Genomic DNA, 21,976 nt, shown 5'->3' on the forward strand with positions numbered 1-21,976 from the left:
TTCTTCCCTTTGCCTCAGCTCCATTCTGTCTTGGTCCCTCCTTTTTCCTTCCATAGGATCAAATAATTCTGCTGGATCAGACCAGAGTCCATTTTAGTCTTTTTGTTTCCACCAGTAGCCAACTAGATGTCTCTGGGTTGCCTGCAAACAAGAGGTGGAGACCACCCCTCTCCTGCCATTGATGTTCCCCTGCAACTAGCTGATACTCCTCAGTAGACCATGACTAATAGCTTATAATAGGCACGCCCTTCACAAATCCATCCAATCCCCTTTTAAAGCTATTCAAGAGAATAGCCATTACCATATCTTGTGGTAATGAATTTCACAGGTTAATTTCCTTTCTCTTTCCTTTCCAGTGCATTTACTCCTTCCTCTTATCCCACCTCCATCTCATGTTTTCTTTTTCATGAAAGGAGAAAAGGCAGTGTATGTATGTTTGTGTGTTTCTTTATGCTTAACAGAATGGCTGGTATACGCAGATGGGGACCAATTAATATTATGAATGGGGTACTTTATTTTATAGGCAATTAAGTTTAATCAGTAGTTATTACTTCAACTATTTTGAAGTAATTTTTTTTTTGGCCCTGTGCTTTTTTGGCAGATATATACACATATACAAGACACATGTACACATTTACTGGGGAGAAGGAAATCTCCAGGACTAGTTTCTGCTGGAGTTGGCAATCTTAGAATGATAAGATGGAGAAGCTGAACATTGCAATAGGGCTTTTCTACTATTTTATCCTTTTAACAACTGATAGTTGTATATGGTACTTCATAATATGAAGGATTTGCATACTGTAGCTCATCATGACTGTGGGTAGACTTCTTCTCCTTGCTGTAAATTAATCCATCTAAGGCAGTGGTCATCATGATGTAATGTGGCACCATGTTCCATTAAGTTTTTGAAAATGGAAAAAAAGTATGTATGAAAAAAATACTTTTTCCTTGGGTCTATCCTGAACTGTTTTTTGCCAATGCTGGAGTTCCAATATTATGAGAGAGGGAAGGGAAAATTTTGTATACATTTTTTGCACACCAGTAATATTCCACTCCACTCCTCATGGTTTTTGTTACATAAGTTAAAATTGCAAGTAGGGGGTTTAATATGGATGAGAGGACAATAAATATAAACAACTATGGATGAATTTTAAGAAAAATGTCACTTTTATTTTAAATGGTTTCTGCTTTTACCATATCTAATTTCATCATGACCTTAATCACATGCACCCCTTGATATATTCTACCAGATTAATCCAGTCCTCTCTCCTGCCAAAATTATGCAGCTAGACCAAGCTGCCTGGGTCAGATGATCATATTTTGGAAATTATATTTTGGACACATTATGTGAAGACTGAAGACCCAGCTCCCTTGAGAAGTCCAAATTGCTGGAAAAGGTAGGATGACAGAGAAGAAGAGGACCACCAGCAAAATGTGGATGGACTCAATTGCAGCAGCAATAGGTGCACTATTGGAAGGCTAGGTTGAGGACAAATCATCCTGGAGAAGAGTGATCTACAGCATACGGTCACTAAGAGTCGACATTGACTTTGATGGCACATAATCAGTCGAGATCAAGCTGCTGTCAATCAGAGACTACAGTCCTGTGCACAGTTACTCTGCTATAAATCCCATCCATATATTGCTGGACTACATCACCTTCAGTTATATGCTGGTGAAAACTGGATTCTAACAACTGGAGTGTCATTGATGGTCTACTAATGGGACTTTAACTATATGCATGATTTAAGCCTTGTTGATACATGGATAATTTGAACTAAATCCCACAATCCTATGGGGTTTATTCCCAAATATCCATTCCCAGGTTTATAGCAACTGGTGGAAATGGTATTTTTATTAGAATGAAAGGTTCTCCTTTTGTCACATTACAGTCATAATTAGTCATACTATAGTCATCTTTCCTCCATGTAGAAAATAGTATAGTTTGCTACTATTATGTTTAGTTTGGTCCAGCATCTGCTAGAATTAGATGATTTTTACATCAGCCCCCCAAAACGTGTATCTGGTTCTTCTTAGAATATCTGGCCATCTGTAAATGCCATGAGTAGAACAAGAGAAAATCTAGTGTACTATTCCAACTATTATATTCATGTTACCTCACATGTTTACAAGAAGACATACAACCTTTCCTTTCACTTGCAAAGATGAGCAAATTTACAATGCTCACTACATGTTATAGTTTTAGTAAATGTAATAATTGCATTTCACCAGGATACTTAAAATGTCCCTTATAATGTGTGAAACAGAAATGTCTATATTGATGTATCAGTGGATCATGCACACTAATAAAACTAGAAAAAAATAGTGTGCATGAATGCACGAAACAGCATAGGCAGTAGCTGTTTTATCCATAAACACTTCTGAAACTTACTCATTAAATTTGTTCTCACTCTTTAGCCTGGAAGTTAATCTTCACATCAAAAAAGTAGCTTGTGAAATCTAGGGATATGACGGTGCATACTGGTGGAATTCCAGAGTCACTCAGCCTCTCCTGCTGGGGCAGCAGACAGCAGCCAACAGGGTTTATTGTCTGTTTCTAGCTTTAGTTTGGCAGAATTCCATTTTTGGATTTGAAATTTATCACAGTGCTTATGGGATGACTGAGTTCTCAATTTCAAGATCAATGTTGGAAGAAAAAAAGGAGAGTGAAGGCTTCTAGGAATGCTGCCTCCCAGACAGAATGCAAATTCTTGGTGCACCCCAGTAGAAAATTTACTCTCCCTTTGAAGTCCATAGCTGCTGCCAGTGCCTGTGGGAGCCTGATCTCTCTCCGGACTATTTTGGATCTATTCCAGAGTGGTTTCTTTGCCCCACTGTATCCCCTCCCATTGGCAAAATAGGGACCCAGCCATCTCACCCTGAGGCCTTCCAACAGTGTTGGACTCCCCAAAGTGACAGTGACTGAGAGTGATGGGAAATGTAGTTCCACACATCTGGGGAGTAGCACAAGGTCAGGACAGATGGATTTAGGGAGGCGGGTGGAAAGATGCTTTCAAAACCTGTGCTGCATCAAAAGTTTCGGTTCCAGCAGTTCCCCACTGGACGGCAGTGGATCTGCCGAAGCCTTACGAAAAAGTGTTGCTTGGCGGAAACATTTTTTTTTTTTTTCGGTTTCTTCGTTTGATTTAAACTTGTCCAGGAGTGGACAGGGGGACAAGCGCCTTTGACTCGACAGCTGCGCGCCCCCTCCCAAGTCAGCGCCAAAGGCTGGAGCAGCCTCCAACGCCAAACGCGGGACAAGGCGCAAACAGAGAGTAAGGAGACCGCGGGCGAGGAGGGGGGATCTGAAGTCACCCATGCGCGATCGCCGGAGGCCCCTCCTGCCTGCCGGAGAAGCCATAAAAAACCCTCGCCGAGGCGCGCAGCCCCACACTGGGAGAACGGAGCCATTGGCGAGGAGAGCAGCCAAGATCGATCCGGGAGTAGCAGAGCAAGCGAGAGTCTTACGTACCACAAAAGGTGAGCAGGCGCCTGTCCCGACATCGCGTCGCTTTCTCTTCCTGCCTTTCTTCTCCTTTCCAGGAAGACTCGCGTCTGTTCGCGGGAAACTCGACTGGGCAGAGTTTCCTCGAGGTCCACCGCTTTCCCTGTCTCCGCCGCGTTCCCTCAGACCGAGGACTCTTCCTTTCCTTCGGGAACTAGTTCCTCCTGAGGAAAGCGGCTTTCCCCCCAGGCAGTTCCTTTTCCTTCTCTGGAAGCGCCGCTTCCTTCCGCGTTAAAGACTCGCCACTTTTCCCGCGCGATGCTGCGGTCGAAGCGCGTGGCTAAGTTCAGCTGGACTTTTCTCCCAACCATTTGGCTCCCCGGGACCCGGGTGTAGAGGAAAGGCGTCCCGTCTGCTCGAAGTATACCTCTATTTCCACTTCTTTTGCGAGAAAGATCCCCTCCCCCCCCTTTTTTTCGGGAATTGGAATTCTTTTTTTATCAACAGTTTACGGGGAAAAGTTAGAATAATTTGAAAACAAACCAACAAACCCCACAACCCAATAAGCTAAACAAGACTTTTAAAAGAATGTAATTGGGGGGGGGGGTATAATACCTTTGGGATGCATCAGTTTCTATGTGGTTGGGGAAGGATTTGTTGTGCAAATTAGTGGCAAATTGCATCTGTTTTCCATCAAAGGACCCCAAGGTTAGTTTTCCCATCTCCAGGGTGGAAGGGAAGGGAGGAAAAATCCTAACACAGACCCAAATCTTAGAGAGCAGTTTTAAGCATTCCTGAATTAGCAGTGATCTGAGGTTTTCAATCATTTTCACTGCCTCTTTGTTATGCTGCTAATTAGAACAGCTGGCGCCAAACTTGCAAATTTAGTAAGTTTTCAGCTGAATTTTATAAACAGGTTATAAGGATTAGGCATTTTTTTTAAAAAAAGAAACTTACCCATACGAAGATCTAGGTGTATTACATAAACCTATATTTTTCCCTAGGGTGTTTCCAGACAATGCTTTTATTCTGCAATGCTGTGCGTTATTGATGGAATTTGAGGTGGGGAGGGGGGGGGTTCAGTTATGTTTTCTGTTTGTAATTCTCCTGTTATTTCTTCCAACCTATTTTTCTTTTCAGGGCAAATCCATTAAGGAAGGAAAGATGGAATAGCTACACAATGCCTTTTTGAATGATATAATGGTGTATAGACCTCTCTGTTTGTCAACCCAATGGGAAAGGTTTCGAACATTTTTAAATAACAGCCACTAGAAAGAAAACAAGAGAAGAATTTGGAAGAAATGCCTTCCAAAATTTCCTCTCAGAATGTAATTGCAACACTGAGGTGCAGAGGAGTTATATTTTGTTCCTCCTTTTACTTATAAGTGTTCTGTACTGCTCTTCAACCAAAAAAACTCATAGCAATTTGTAAGGCATTAAAGCCATTAAAAACATACCACAAAACAGTTTCTCTCTCAACATTAAATAATTACAGGGGCTAGCTTGCAAGCTAATGAGGTTACAGAAGCACTTCTCCAAGCAACAGAGATAGATTTCCATCCAGCCCAACTAGCCTCTGGGTAAATAATTTTATTTCCTTATTTATGTCCTTACTTAGGCTTATAGGCCAATCACAAGTGACTCTAAGTGGCAGCTTAGTATATTCACTAGGTCCGAAAGAGCTTCTTATTCTACGAATCTTTGTGAAAGCAAGGGATTGGTAACCACAATGTTTCTATTCCTTCCCGGAGAAGGGGGAACAGAAAAATATTGAAAATAATCCTTTGATTGCCTTCCCCCTGCAATTTCTTACTTTCCTACAGATGCAGGGGACTATGCGGTTGTGGTTGTCCATGATGACTCTTGCCCTGTGCCTGCTGATCTGTCTGGGGACATTGGCAGAAGCATATCCTTCCAAACCAGACAGCCCTGGTGAGGATGCGCCTGCAGAAGATATGGCCAGATACTACTCAGCATTGAGGCATTACATTAACCTCATCACACGGCAAAGGTAGGTACCAAAGCAACATTCAGTGTGGAAAGGAGAGGTGTACGATATGGTACCTTATCATGTGAGGGGATATTTTTATTTTCCAGTTTTTATCCTGTTGCCCCTCATACAAAACATGAAGGAATCCTGACATAGTGTCATTTAGATCTTGGAGTACTAGTAATTTGGGGAATTGTTCCAAATGCATGTTTGTCACCATGTAAAACTATGATTGGTTCCGTTATCCCTGGTAAAATTCCCCTTCCTATGAAACTATTAAGCACAAAGTATTTGTGTGGTATAATTGGCTGAACATATACATAGACATATATATTCATGTATATGAATATATTTATATATATACATATGGCTGAATATATATATTCATATATTCATATATATATATATATATGTATGTATGTATGTATTCTCTCTCACACACACACACACATATATATGAAAGAAAGAAACACTGATGGTTTCCCTGCTACGTTCATCCTTTATTTTGAGGAATGCTAGAGACTGTCCATCCCAGTTGCATCCCAGATGTATTTTCCTCCTTGGTAAACTGTAATAAAAAGTAATAGTTAATTGCTATTGCAGGGCGATCTTCAAAATATGTGGCGGTATTTTTATATCATTTGTGGTGGAGACATGATAGATGGGGGCCATTATTGGTCCACTGTTTTTAAAAAATAGCCATGGAACTATTTTCTCTCCAATAGCAGTAGGATAGAGTTGTCAATTTCATCATTCCTTCCCTCTGCCCTTCTTAATAACTGTGATTATCCTATAATCTAAGCTGGGTCGGTATATGGAACAAACAAACTATCAAGATTTGTAGCTGGATAATACTTGTGTTAGGACTAGCACTAACTTTTCATTGCAAAACATAGAAGAAGCAGTAATAGTAGGTTGGTGGGGATGGATAAAGCTTCTTTCTTTCCAAAAGGCTAGCCATTTCTTTTGAACGAGGAGTAGGACAATGAAAAATTTGTTGGGGATGCCTAAATAAGGAGGAAATTTATTAGCCCAAACAAAACCACTTTTTTGTTGCTGTGGCTGTTATAATTTACTTTGCACTTGAGCATGTCTAATTCAAGAATGGGAGGAAGGTAACTGAATTATAACCTGGTTTATCATTTGTATCTGGAGTTCTGGGGAAACCAGTCTTTGCCTGCTGGTGAAATGAAGAAGAGGCAGCCCTTATGTGGGGCATTTTGCCAGATGTATCCTACAACCACAGGGAGTTGGCAGGCCACCTATGTGATTCTTTTTCTTGTGTTCTTTTTTTGTCTGCTGAGAACAATATATGATCTTGAGGACAGACATTTAAAATGGAAAGACCATCCAAACTAGCCTTTCTCAGTCCAGTGCCCTCCAGATGTGATAGGACTGCAACTCCATGAATGTTTCAGCCAACTTTTATAGGATTATAGCCTGAATTTGAGCTGTAGAGACACACTATGAATTCAGTATGGTGATGTTGGCTGAGGGCCATAGGAGTTGTAGAACTATATATTGAAGGCATGAAACTGGCGAATGGTGTACTAAACCAAGCCGTCCTATTTTTGACATTGTTCCTGTTTAGGAAAAAAAGTCTAAATCAGTTCTAGGATAGGGCTGACACTGATACTTTACAGCCATGCCCCCCCTCCACAGATGTTCTTATGGATAGGCTTACTGTTCATAGTACAGCTGTTGCTATAAATTCCAGTATCAGCAAAGAGTAATTGTGGTAAGAACAAGTATATTAGGTCAGTCCATTGGTCCATCAACCATATCCCTGTGTCCAGCCATCTGAGGAAGTCTACACTAAGGGTGCTGGTATAAATAGAGTCCCTTCTTCCAGCCCATATGGCAGGTCAAGATAATAAGGTATTATAAGTTCCCTGATATTTAGGAGAGATGTCAAGAATATTCTAGGTAATTTCTTCTGCATTTTGACCATCTGCCTTGAATTTTATGGGTTTTACATATTTATGTGGGTGCAGATTTAATAAGAATGCAATATGTGGATAAATAAATGGATAAATAAAATAATAAAGATGAGAATCTCACTTGTCCAAAAGAGAAAAAAATTCACTGAAATTCTTTATTGATGGGTTGTAGCATTCTTATGTGTAACTCAGTATGACGGATCTGTGTATTTTGAATTTCGCTGTACAATTTTTTTCTGTAGCAGTCTGTAACCTCTGCAGCTTCCCTGACTTATACCTGAATTAGACTCTTTCCATGGGACTTTTTCAGATTAGGAAGCATGGATAGCCAGGGTGGCTTCTGAATGTGGAGAGTGATACAACAATAAAAAGCACCGCCTGAACCATCAGTCACATTGCAATTATAAATTAGGCTCAAATTATACTTTAATAAGTTTGAAAGCAACGAAGAATAAGGTAGAAAAATAGAGGAACTTTCAAGAAGACACAATGACAATTTTTTCCTAGGAGTTATATCTTCCCCTGTAGTAGTTCTATTATTACCCTTTGTTAATCTGCTGTCCCAATGTTGCTCAAGTCAGGAGTTGATCATGATAAATGGCTGTTTGCCCTAAGCATGCACTATCAAAAGGGAAGAAAAACAATTCTATGTCATGATAAAGGCCCACACATTTTTATGGCATATGCTTTTACCAATTGGAGTTCATTCCATCAACTTTCTAGCCCATAAAAACTTATACAATAATAAATGTGTTATTCTTTATGGTGTTGTAAGGCTCTTTGTTGTCTTTGCTGCAACAGAATAACAGGGTTACCATTCTGGAACATAGAAAAAGATGATTTGCTCTTTGCTTGACTTCTCCTTGCCATCATCAGCCCAATATGGAGCTGCCAGTGTAAATGGAGTTTGAACTTTTGAAGATAAAAGTGAATGTTATTTGATCCTATTAGTCCTAGACAAACCTTTCTTAAGACAGAAAGATGAAGAGAGAGCAAGAAAAAAACCTAGAATGTGATGTGATCCTATTGTGGAAATAAAGAATAAAAGCCATCCCCTGCTTAATCTGAAATTTTCAGATGAAGGTATAGTAGTGGATGGGGAATTGTGATCCTGATACTGAGTATTGCTTGGAGAGATTATTTTAATGAATGCAGCAGTGCTGAGCTACATGCTGAAGGTGGAAAAGCTTTGTGGCTTCTCTTTTTTCCATGAGGCCGATCACTAGACTTCATGAGACCATATGAAGAAAGGCACAGGCAGCTCATGGACTGTATGTAGCCCATCTCCATTCTGCAAGCTGGTCCTGCTCCCGCACTTTTATCAGTTGACTTCTATGTGCCCACTTTCCCCTTCTAGGAAGGGAATATGAAGATTCCCTTCATATTCAAATAAAAAGTTGCTTTCTAACCTGTCTACAGCTTGGTTTGGTCAGCAGATTCTCCCCCCTCTTTTTTTTTTTTTTTTTACTGTGTGACAGGAGAAAAACATCAAATAGTTATAACAGTTATGATCAAATTTGGCAGGAACAAATGGGAACTCTGTCAGGTTGTGGTACTGTAAGAATCCTAAAGCATTTTATAGAAAATGGTGACTTTTAAAGCTTGCATTTCAAGACCAGGATGAGTGATTTCAGAAAGATTCCTTACTCATCTCCAGACACACAGTCTTTGCATAATTATCTGGGAATGCTCCACCAGACACAGTGTGTAAAATGGGCTTCCTAGTACATTGCATCATTAATACTGGATCTCTGTATGTAAAAATGTAATTTAACTATATATATTCCCACTTACACAAACTCACAGAAATTAGTCAACAGAAAACATTCCTATAAAATAATTTTAAATGTTTTTATAATAGTTGACCTATGCCTGTGTTTGTGCATAAAAGGAATGTATGTGGAATAGATCAACCAGATCCTATAGTCTGAACCATTCAAATGGGGTGCAATCCTTTGCTTAAGTTACTACTTAAGGGCATTTTATCTTGAAGGAGTCTGAATTGCCTATTGTACATTTGCTGCAGAGGGTGGGTACTTAAGCATCATTGCAAAAAAGGAAACGATGTCAAAAAGGTGACATCGTTTGCATACCAATTTTACATGCTATTTATACATATAAATACACACATAATTACTAAAATTGAAATAGAAATGCAGTACATTGTGATAGAGACTGCAGGTGACCTATGCATTTTCCTTTTGATTGATTGTACAGGTGCAGCTTCCATGCCCATTTTTTCCCTTACGATTCTGTTTCCTTAAAATAGACATGGATTGGACAGCCTGTCAAAAGACAGCATTCAAAGATCCCTGCAAAAAAGGGCATACATCCTGCATTGACTTTATTAGCGAATAAATGTCATTTTGAAGGATTGTGTGACCAGGTTGGTCATATGAAGAATAGACCCATTAAAATCAATGGGATTTCCAGTCAGTTCACTTTAGGGAGATTAGTCAGGATTTAAACTATTGTTTTTTTTTTAATATAATTTTATTTTTAAAAATAATTTTCTTCTGGGATTTCCAAAGTTGGGGTTAACAAGTAGGCTGCATACTGTGAAATAATTTGTTCAGATACAGGTCTTTAGGATGCATGTAGATTGGAATTAACCTTTGAGGGAAAGTTTTAAAAAAAGAGAGAGAACATACAAAGCTAAGTTATTTTGATATTTCAATTTTATAATTTAAATAGCAGAAATGAAATTTAGAGGTGAAATATCTCCCTTTGTAAGTAATAATACTACAACTCAACTGCTTATCCCATTTAGCCCCAATAAATTATTATAGCATAGTCCAGTTTTGACTCATCCCCTAATTGATTTACAATTCAAAACAATTGACATAGTTTTAATTAGGTTTTCACTTACCTCACTGGACTCTGGAGTTGGAAGAATTGAATTAGAAGCCAGGAAGATAATATTGCCCATTAAAGTTGTTTTAGCAAACAAATAAATTATTGTCTCTGCATTAAAATAGCTAAAAAGAGATCAAGAATCTAATAGAAATGCTTCTCCAAGCATTTTTAATTGCCTGAGATTGCAAACATAAGGCTATTCTGTAAACCAATGGATCATAGATACAACAGGGAACAATTCCCATAAAGTGCTGTAATTTTCCAAGCAGTAGTCGCTGCTGTCTATAGCCTTACCCTGGTTCTTGTATTATGTTATTCTATGTGATCATAAAACAAATCAGAATTGTTTCCTGGACAAGACAACCCTGCACAAATCCAGACCTAAGGAACCGATTGTGATGCTTTAAAAATGTCATATTATACATGTAAGAAGATTCATTTTGTCACTATGACTGCCTTCACAGGTGCTAAACCTTGTTTATTTAATAAACTACTTTTTCCAAGGTTTATAGAACTGCAAAGCAATATACCATACGATGGCTTACTCCAAATATGTGAATCCTGTCTGGTTACTTAAAATTATATTTAGAACAAATATTAAAATGAAATTATTCTTCTTTGCATTTGTCATGCTTAGTTGCAGGATCCACTTGTTTTGCGCTGCACTCAGCTGCTTCTTACACTGAAGCTTATCAGTGCATGTTGCAATGAAGGTTTTGGTTTTTCACATGGCTTGTCACAGAGCCTGATGGCAATTTGGGTTGATAGGGGTTTCTGGCTCAAGATCACCTACCTGGTTTTAAATGAAATGAATATTAAAATGACATTATAACAGCAAATTCTGCCTTAGGTTTGAATGGTTATTCTTTGAACATACTTCAGGTTTACTTCTGTTGTTGCTTGGTCAATGACAATAGAGATACAGGAGATCAGAACTGTATCAAGTATGGAATGCAACGATGTGGTCTTTGAATACTTTCTCCCATCACAGTCTTGATCAAAGGATGCAAATGCAGCCTTCCAAATGGATAATCCACCAATCTCTGAAGGAATATCCAACAGTGGTCAAGGCAAAATTTTTCAGCATCAACAGCTCTTCTGTATGGGAGAACACTCCTAATATTTTCTGAAATATTCCCTGTAATTTCTATCACTTGATTTTAATCTGGCTCATCATCATCAATATCATCATCATCATCACGATGTGTAGTAATACTGTTCAAAATTCCTAGGTGAGATGGAGTTATACAAAATTGTTACAAGTTTTCAAATTTAAAGAACTCTTTAAGCAAATTGGTTAAGGGGAAAAAAATAGGGGAGAGAAGAAAAACGTGTGATTGATCATGGACCTGTGCCTGCCCTGTTATATTCTTGGATAGAATGACTGAGAGTCTTCAGACATGAGCAGGCCTATCAGATACAGAGTAATATTAGGTTATGATTCTTCCAAAGTTTGCAGGAAAGAAGATGTAAGTAAACATTTGTCATTTTTCCAAATATAAAGTCCAGCTGTTGAAGTTTTTTTTTGCCCATTCTATCAGAATTATACAGATCTACTAACCAATGGAAAACAAAATAAACCAAACAGCCTTTATGTTAACAAAGATTGTTATAATTCTAGCTGTTGGAGTTAGCAATAAAATCAATTAAAGCCAAACTAGGTAGGAGTACCTAGTGATAGGTGGCAATGAATCCTGAAATAAAAGTCATAGCAAAGTGTTTTCATATTCCTGAACAGGAACCCTCTATAGAATGGGTAAATGTGGTATATTCCAATTCCCATATGAAGCAATAGTAGCCTTGTAAAAAAATAATAGCAGGAGCTTTTTATTCGGCTAGATGAAATTACATAAAATAATTGCAGCCTTTTGAATTTCAAGAACTCTTCAGTGAAGTCAGTTAAAAAAAAAAAGCTGAATTACAGTGGTACCTCGGGTTACGAACGCCTCTGTTAACAAACTTTTCGGGTTACGACCAGCTCCGGCTGCAAAAATTTACCTCGGTTTGTGAACTCTGCCTCAGGGTACGAACAGGATATGTGGCCATTTTCCCTCCCGTGACACGGTCCACGGCCATTTTTCTGCCCCTGACACGTGGTCCGCGGCCATTTTCCGCCCCTGACACGTGGTCGTAGGGAGGGGGACTCTCCCTCCAAGCAATAGCCGCCTCCCTGTCCTCCACGCCAGAATGGATTAACGGTAATTACATTGAACCTTATGGGGAAATTTCCTTCGGGTTGCGACCAATTCAGGGTGTGACCAGAGTCAAGGAACGAATTAAATTCGTAAACCGAGGTTCCACTGTACTGAAAAATCTCTGAGTTACACTGAACACTCACCTTAAAAAAATTATTGGAATTGAACTGATTTGAATCCAATGGTATCAAGTACTTTGTTTAGGTTCAGGTTGGAAAAATGTAAATATTGGGAAAAGATGCAACAACATGTATTCCAACCATTACTTATATGAGGAAAGCACGTTTACAGGAAAGCATCCTGCGTGTATTGAACCATTCCCATGTGTCACAAAACAGACTTTCTTGAAGGTTTATTTCATGGTTTCTGCCATATGGAAATATTAATCCAGGATAGAAGAAAATCTATTTTTTTAAATGTACATTACAACCATTGTAGTTTTTACAGTTCCACTAGAGCGAATCTAAAACAAAAACTGATTTAAGACCAACATGTGGAAGTGATCTAAAAAAAAGGAATGTACAGTTTTCCAAATAAAGAGCATATAGAACAAAGTAGGTACAAAAAGCTGAAAAAAATTGGAAAATTGTTATCCAAACATTTCATCAATCTCACCCCCCACATTGCCTTCTGTGGAATGGGAGATGGAGGAGAATTTCTGCTAAGTTTCAAGCAGGTCTGTTCCTCTCTGCTCCTTTGAGTCAAAGACCCCACTCTTTCTTGACTTCCAACAAAATTGAGATTGGCAAATTCTCAGCATTTCTCATTGTGGGAAAGATTACTTGGGAAGGATCCACGGTCTTGTTTGAATCTCTGAGACATTATGCATCTGTAGGATTCAAATCAGCCTTCCTAATCTAGTCTAACACATCTGGAGTCTACCAGGTTGGAAAGACTAACTTAGTACTAACAAGAAACATCTGGCAAATCATGTCAGGCCAGAGACTGTATTCTATCACACTTACCACAGATATTAGCAAGGATTTTAACAGATGAGTTTCAAAGGCCCGCTTTTTGATTAAACAATGAGGAATGTACTTATTATCTTCCATATCGTCTTGCAACAGCACTTTAGCTCTTCTACTCTTTCCAGAAAAAAAGACAACTTTTCATATTGTTATCCAAAAGGCACAATGTTCAAAGACACATTTATACTGGGTAAAATGTTGACAGCTCAATGTCTTCGTTGTTTCTATGCCCACAGCCTCTTTAACAGCTCTATAAGTTTTCAAAAAGCAGCTTGTGCAGATAATGCTTATCAATGATGTATAACATTCCTTATGAGACTGTTGTGGAGGAAAAATTCAGAACTACTTTTCACTAGCAGCAGTTACTAAGTCAGCTTGTCAGCATTTAGCATTAGGGAAACTTCCCTTTACTTAAATCCTCCCATTTGCTAACTGAACACATTGAACCTTCATATATTCCATCCAATTCAGTCTGACTCAGTCTGGTACTCTCTGAATGGCCCACTTTGACCTGGAATGATGGAAGTACTCCCATCAGCCACCAAATACGTTTACCTGATTTCTTGATAATATGCAGTGCTGATCTTGGCATATCAGTATTTCTAACTTCTGAGAGAGTAAATTATCCTCATGCATAGTGAGTTTATTAATCTGCAAAGAAGTTTTCAAACCATCAAGTCATCATGCAGTAGTTGCAATCATTGCACAGATCATATATCTATTCAAATCCATCAATATAGTAAAAATATGTTATCATGTTCTGGTTTTTCTTTTCCAAATACAAACAACAGATCTAACTCTTGAAGGTTATATAATGAGACTGATATTCTTAAGGGAACTATTTTTATTTTGTTTTGTTGCTTTGGATGAAGAAGAAATGCTTAAGAACATTGTCTTAAAACTGCAAGAGTTGTCAGCGTTCACCATTGCAAGATAGGAGAGCTGCTGGATTTGAGCCTTGGCTCAGTTTGACTCAGTGTGAGAGAATGGCAGTTTTGCTCAAATTCCCTTATATTTACAGAAGCTGAAATCTCCTTTTTATTCTTAAAAACATCATCCAATAATCTTATTAACTGATTCCAATAAAAACTTTGCCCTGTGATAGTTGGCAAGTTTAGATTTGTTTAAAACAAATACAGTCCCCCGCCTTTATTATTAAAAAGATATTTACTTGCTCTACTGCTGAAGGTAAGTCCACTGGCACATACTCTGGGGAAGATAAGCAAAAACAAGCCACAGACCATTCTAGGAAAGTGCTTGAATCAGCTGTATAATGAATTAAAACACAAGGTTCACAGTTTAATAATGCAGCTGGTACTCTTCAGTTTTTTCATTTTTCACTCATATTTTGCCTTTTGAAGATACAGAGAAACACTGAAAAAAAGTCTCTGACTACATTTGTGTATACAATTGCAACGAAAATAGGGTTTTAAAATCTAGATCTGATAGAATATATGATTTACTAGAACTTTCTTCTGCAGCATCAAATAGTTCTTGTATTTTTTCCTCTTTCCCTCTCCTGTCCTCCAGAAACTTCTTTTTAAAAGTCTCTCTTTAAGTCTTAATTCACTGTCAGTAAAATGGGGTTCTGTAGCTTGCTTGGTTGAATAGTATGCTGCAACTGGAGGGCCTAATAGATACCCTGCTACTAGCAGTAGTATGTTACCTCTTTTTATTGAGGTAGCACTATTGCAGAATTACTCTTCAGAAGGGTTAGCTTGATTTCCTCTCAGTTGCGTTTTAGGCAGACAGTGATGACTGTTCTGTACCACTGGGCTTTTAATCATTTTTTAATATTTTATATTGCATACTTTTACTGTATTGAATGTATTTATTCCCTGCCATACTGGCTGAAGTTGAAGAAGTTGTATTCCAGCATATCAGAAGACACAACACTGGGGGCAGCTAGTGAGTTTTGACTGGCAGTGTCTGTCCAAGGAGTCTTTTGAATTAAATATTCTTGGACTTTTTATTTGGAGATGGCAAGACTGAGCACCAGATCCTTTGTTTACAAAGCCCATGTATAATATCAATCAGCTGCTGATTGATAGATTACATATGGGGGAAACAATGCAATGTTTAGATTATGTTTTAATTTACATTTAGTAGTTAAGCTGAATTGTTCCCCATTTTTATTAACACTAGATCTTGTATATTTTTTTCTTCAGCTGGTCAGTAATACTGTATATATTGTGATGGGTTGAATAATAAATGTGCATTGGAATGTTGATTGACAGTTGTGCATGTTTGTGCTTGTTTAGTGCTTTTTTATTAAAAAGATCTAACAAACTTAATTTTTAAACTCATTTAACAGATACGGAAAACGATCCAGCCCAGAGACACTGATCTCCGATCTTTTGTTGCGAGAAAGTACAGAAAACATTCCTAGATCTAGGTAAGTTATTCTTCTAACTTGCTTAGAACTTTATTTAGACTGTCCATATTTAATTTAAAGCCCAAGTTCTGCATGGACATATCTAGGATTGCATCAGATCTAGAATGCTAATGAGTTCTGTAGTTTGAAGGTTGCCAGATATTAATTGGTATCTCAAAAGGAAGAAAAAAGGGAACTGCTATCTCACTCTGTGGTGATTCCAGGTATGAATGTTGTGTTGTACTATAAACATACTGAGTCTAACATGAATAACAGGGTTCTCATTTATTGGCACTTTCTCCTCTTATTCTTTTTCTCTCTTAGTCCTTCTGAAAAACAAAATCTCTGAAACTAATTTTAGCTGCATAATTATTCATATAACACTTCTATTAGACATGGTGAGCTCCCACCAAAGTTAAACATTGCTCAGTCACTTTTATTACAAAAACAGACAGATAAATATATATTTAACAATTCAGTTACAATAATTAAAATAGATTGTCTGGATCACATCAGTTAAACACTTTTTTTTTAATGTTGCCTTTCTCCAGTTCTCACATCCCTCCCTGCTTATGTTTTAGTGGATTGTTAATATTTTTTCTTATCCTGCTTTAGCATGCATTTTTATAATTATTGTAAATTAAATACATAAGGCCAGACTCATCAAAAAATGACTTGCTCAGTTAGGCAAGGCAAACCCACCTCTTACTCTTGCATCTTGTAGTAATTTAAGCTTTATTCTTGCTTTTTTGCCCTGCCAGATATATTTCAATACAATTTTATTTAAATCATCAAAAAACTCTTTCCCTAAACGAATTGGAATTGTCTGGAATAAATATAACATCCTAGGCAATATATTCATCTTAATAGTGGATATTCTCCCAGTCATTGATAATTGTAAATTCTCCCATTTTGTCAGATCTATTACAATCTGTCGTTTAAGTTTAAGATAATTATCCTCCTTCAATGTACTACATCTTGGTGTAATGTATATCCCTAGGTATTTAACCCTGTTTGTAACCTGTATTTCCAAGACTTCTTCCAATTCTTTCTTTTGCCTTGCTAGCATATTCTTTGTTAATATCTTTGTTTTGTCTTTATTTATTTTTAGTCCTGCTACTTTTCCATATTCTTCTATCTTTTCAACTAATTTAGGTGCTGTTTCCAGTGGGTCCTCTAGTATAAATACTAGGTCATCTGCAAAAGCTTGCAATTTGTACTCTTCCTTTTAATCTTCATTCCTTTTATTTCTTTCTCTTCTCTTATATTCCTGTTCAACACTTCTAGTGTTAAGACAAACAACAAGGGCGATAGTGGACAACCTTGTCTCGTCCCTTTTGTTATGTCTATCTGTTCTGTTAAATCTCCATTTATCATGATTTTTGCAGTCTGTTTATGATATATTGTTTCAATGGCTTGGGTAAATTTTCTACCAAAGCCCATTTGTTCCAGTTGCAGTAGCATAAATCGCCAATTCACGTTGTCAAAGGCTTTTTGTGCGTCTAAAAATATCAGGGCCATTTGCTTTTCAGGGTGTGCCTCATAGTATTCCAGTGTGTCCAGAATTACTCTCATGTTGTCTTTAATTTGTCTCTTTGGCAAAAATCCGTTTTGATCGGCATGGATAAAATTATTTAAATATCTTTTTAGTCTTTCTGCCAATATTGAAGCAAAAATTTTATAATCTGAGTTTAGTAGAGATATAGGTCTATAATTTTTAACCTGTTGCGGGTCAGTGTCCTCCTTTGGTATAAGTGTAATATATGCTTCAGTCCATGTTTGGGGTATCCTCTTCTTTGTCATAACTTCATTCATAACTTCCAATAGTTGAAGGCTCAATATGTCCTGGAAGGTTTTGTAAAATTCCACTGGCAGCCCATCTGGACCCGGGGCTTTCCCGACATTCTGCTTTTTAGAGCTTCTGTTAGTTCCATCATAGTTATATTCCCCTCTAACATTATTTCAATGTCTTTAGGTATCTGAGGTAATTTCGCTTTCTGTAAATGTTGTCTTACTTCTTCTTCTTGTACATTCTCTTGATAGTACAATTTTCCATAGTAATCTTGTATAATTTTTTTCTTGTGCTCGTTACCAAAGCAGATCTGTCCTTCTTCATTTATCAATTGATTAATCCTTTTTGATTCTCTCTCTTTTCTCAGTTTATAAGCTAGCCATCTACCTGGTTTATTTGCATCTTCAAAATAATTCTGTTTAGCACTCCTAATTTTTTGTGCCAGCTCCTCCTTTTCCATTAATCCCATTTTATGTTTAATTAAATCCATTTTAGCTTTAATATCTTTTTTTTGCGGGGATTTCTGTAACTCTTCTTCCAATTTTTTATGGTCATCCTCCAATAGTTTAAAAGTCTTTTTCTGCGTTTCCATCCACACATGGTTGGAAAAAATGACAAAACAACATATAGACTTTAAACCAGAGACATTTCTATTAGGAATTATACCTGAAACATATAGTAAAGAACTGAAATATTTGATTGTAAATGTTTTGACAGCGGCTAGAATTGTATTTGCTAAAAACTGGAAAAATGAAAAAGTACCTATGCAGGAGGAAGTTATTAAGAAAATTATGGAATGTGCAGAGATGAGTAAATTAACATTTGAAATTAGAGAGCAAGAAGATAAACAATTCTATATGATATGGGATCTGTTTTATCAATGGTTGGATGAAAAGATATAGTAATGTAATAGATCAGCAAATTATATAATAGAAACTTGACAAACTGATATAAATTACTATATATATATATATATATATAATCAATGGATAAAAATGATATAAATCTTATTATGAAAGCTGATGTTATAGACTAGTAACAAATGAATAATAATTGATAATTGATAAATATATAAATATATGTTAGACAGATGACATGAGATTTTATATAAATGATGAGTGAAGACTATGAAAGGATGGCACAAATGATTGGTAACTGGCTGACACACGGTTTAAAATGGAAGATGGTTTTTTTTAATGTTTTTTATGTTATTGTTTGTATGTGTTTGTTGTAAAAAATAAAAAATATATATATATAAAAAAAAAAAATGACTTGCTCCTCTTCCACTTTTTGTTAAAACTCTGAAATTTGTGGCCGACTATTTTAGCCAACACATATAGGCTGATGGAGAAATCTGTGATGTTGTTCATTACTCTAACTTGCTTGTATTCATGGATGTTCTTGGGGTCAAAGAGGAGACAAATGACAATGTATGTGTTATGACACAATGAGATAGGCTACATACTTTCATTAGATGTGATTTTATAATTGTACCATTTGTACAATGACTTCATAATGCATGTGTTGTCGTTCTGATGTTATCATGGCTTGTTGTGGATACTGTTACTTATATTACTACCTGGAAAGAGTTGTTTCAGTTGTTAAGCAAAGGAAAAGTGGATATCATCTCTTGTTCAGAGAAGCTTTAATCTTATATTTTCATCCCTGCCTGAACTATGATGTCTTGATGCTGCAAAGATGATTCCAGGCCAGCTTAGATTCAAATGAAGTTCAGGAAACTGAACAGACTTGCCCTCATGAAATCCAGAGTCTGAGGTTTTATAATTATTTCTAAATGAATATGGGCGCGGGAGATAAATGTCAGTGGTTTGTGGTAAAAATATGAATTTCCAAGATGACTGTAATGAATGTTGGCAGCTAAACATTAGTTTGTATCATTCTGCAGTTATTCTTACTGAATACTCCCCCAATTTCTCTATCTCTCCTGCAAGGGGAGAGATTCATGTAAATCAGGGGTGGGGTGAGGACTGCCTGTCTATTATGGGATGCCTTTGCATAGAGACAAAGAAGAAAAAACAGAAAATGGGTATGTCCCAGAATAAAAGCCACATTTACTTATTATGTGTTTTTATAGATACTGAGGCAAATGGCTGTTTCCAATAATCCCCCCATATCAGTTGCTTGACCTATGTAATCATAGAGAGATGAGAAAAATGTTCCCCTCTCCATTCTATCTGAAATTATGGGAAAGATTTGTAGAAAGACTATAACCATGCTCAGTTAAATGTGGCAACAAGATTCTGCTCTATCACAGTCACAAAGTTTTCCCATTGCATGGAGAACTATATAACCTTATTCAGCTGAACAAGGCAGCTACCTCTTCTTTGGATTTTCACCATCAGCACAAAGAAGTAAGAGCTGGAGTATGTGTTATATATATTTCCTATGCTTACAATTCTAATTAATAGGAGGGTCTTGATTCAGCTCCCTTTTCAAGTGCATTTTCCCATTCTTTTGTATGGATAGAATGTTATTTCCCTTTAAAACATGAAGGAGCAAAGTGTAGCTCAAAACCCACATTGTTGAGCCCCTTGATGTGGCCTTTGGAGCTACTCTGATCAAGCGTATTAAGAAGTGATGGCACAATCCCTCATCGGTTTGAAATAAGGGACAGTTGAAAACATACATAAATGAAAACTGATAAATGCTTTGCCTCGTTCATCTTTCCTAACTTAGTATCCTTCACATAATTTGGGACTATAACTCCCAGAATATTGAGATGGTGTAGCTATTCTGGTTCAGAATTCTAAGATCTGAAGTTCCAATATATCTGGAGGGCACAAAAACTGAGGAAGCATATCATGCAATATAACCCAAAAGTCTAACATCTATCTCACAGAAAATGTTCAAACTGCTGTGTAACCTCTTTGCACGTATTGTTTGTACAATCTATCACCCACTGCATATGGATATAATTTATAAGCTGCATGACACTAAACTCCCTTCATACGATGAATCATGTTGCATCAAGAATAAGGAATCCATGTTCTTCCCCATTTCCCTGGCCATCATCCATGCTGGCTGAGGCTGGTGGAACTGCAATCCAGCAACATTTGTCACGCTAAAATTTCTCCACTTTTAATTTATGCACTCAGACTAAATATAAAGTAACTTGCATGAATAAGCTCCCCTGAGTAAACTAACTGATATTTATTCTAGAGTAAGGAACAGTAGAAAAGCATTAAATTAAAAAAAATTAAAATTAAAAGTATTAAAAATATGTCTGAAATAATTCAATACTTTTACTTAATCAACTGTTGCTTCTGTATGACTAAATAATGTGATGTTTTAAATTGAAACATATTTCATTATATTGTTAAGATAATGGTCCAGCATCCAAGGAAGAAAGAGAAATAAGTTCTTCTCATTAATACATGGTTAACAGTTCAATTGCTTGATAAGTTTAAACTTGGCTATCTTCTTCAGTGGCATACCAGTAATGACAAGAAATACAAATTCAGAATTTGCTGAGTTTTAAAAGAAAAATACTAATTTTCCCTTACTTCATATGTCAATTTTAATTCAAATTCATTATGTAAAATATTGTAAATTCAACTGTATTATGATAGCTCATTGCCTATGTCTCTTTCAAAAATCTGTGATTATATAATTGTTCATCTTTAATTTTCTTGCAGAGATATTTGAATCTTTTCCCACTTTTTTTCATGATGTGCTGCAGGTATGAAGATCCTGCAATGTGGTGATGGGAGTCACAGCCGACCTTCAGTCTTTTTTTCCTAGTTTTCACTCCATGTGCCATTGGTAGAAGACCAGTTGGAGGTCCACCCACCAGTGCATGCAGCCATTGTACTGAAATCTGTAGGTTCCCCCCCCACCTTCATTATCCTTGTACATACGTTTATTTAAATAAATTACTTGTGTACTCTAAATGGTAACATTTTAATGCAAGAGGGTCACTATAATGAGCAGAATTTTTTTAAGCTATTAAAATTTAATTTACAACTTCCTTACTGTCTAAAATAGCATGTATAATAACTGTAGCACCCACCCTAATAGTTGTATAAAAAGTAGCATTAATTTTACACCTTATTTGGTTCAGGGGCTCACTTTTAACAATTGATTTCTACAACATTATTTATTTCATAACTATTGTTGCCCATGACACAATTGAAAAAAAAAATAAAATTATGTGGAAAGTGCATATTTCTCTAATCAGTGTACAGAATATTATTTATTGTCTTGACAAACCTATATACTATTTATATCATTTTTATGGGAAAGAAAGAATCTACTGGATTCCAGTAGAATATCCCAACTAATGAAGAAATGTATACGAACACCCTTGCTAATTTGTGTGTTTTAAGATTATCCCCAGAGGGGGAAAAGGGAATGTTTTTAAGAAAACAGAAATAACTGATTTACAAAGGTTGAACA

At 36.8% G+C, this 21,976-nt stretch overlaps 1 protein-coding gene across 2 annotated transcripts; it reads left to right on the forward strand.

Moving 5' to 3' along the window:
* Positions 1-3,154: 3,154 nt before the first annotated feature.
* NPY (neuropeptide Y) lies at positions 3,155-21,743 on the forward strand. 2 transcript variants are annotated; one of them, XM_025165097.2, is made up of 4 exons: positions 3,155-3,480; positions 5,269-5,456; positions 15,709-15,789; positions 21,217-21,743. In XM_025165097.2, the coding sequence occupies exons 2-4, from the start codon at positions 5,269-5,271 to the stop codon at positions 21,224-21,226; spliced, it is 279 nt and encodes a 92-aa protein (XP_025020865.1). In that variant the 5' UTR covers positions 3,155-3,480; the 3' UTR covers positions 21,227-21,743. The 2 variants fall into 2 exon arrangements, with proteins under 2 accessions (XP_025020865.1, XP_007425778.1); XM_007425716.3 differs by having other exon boundaries at positions 3,168-3,480; positions 21,261-21,743.
* Positions 21,744-21,976: the final 233 nt, after the last annotated feature.

This window comes from Python bivittatus, unplaced genomic scaffold, assembly GCF_059951505.1.
Source record: "Python bivittatus isolate LINGU-HERP-01145 unplaced genomic scaffold, Pbiv_v1 ctg000610_np1212, whole genome shotgun sequence".
Taxonomy (NCBI): domain Eukaryota; kingdom Metazoa; phylum Chordata; class Lepidosauria; order Squamata; family Pythonidae; genus Python; species Python bivittatus.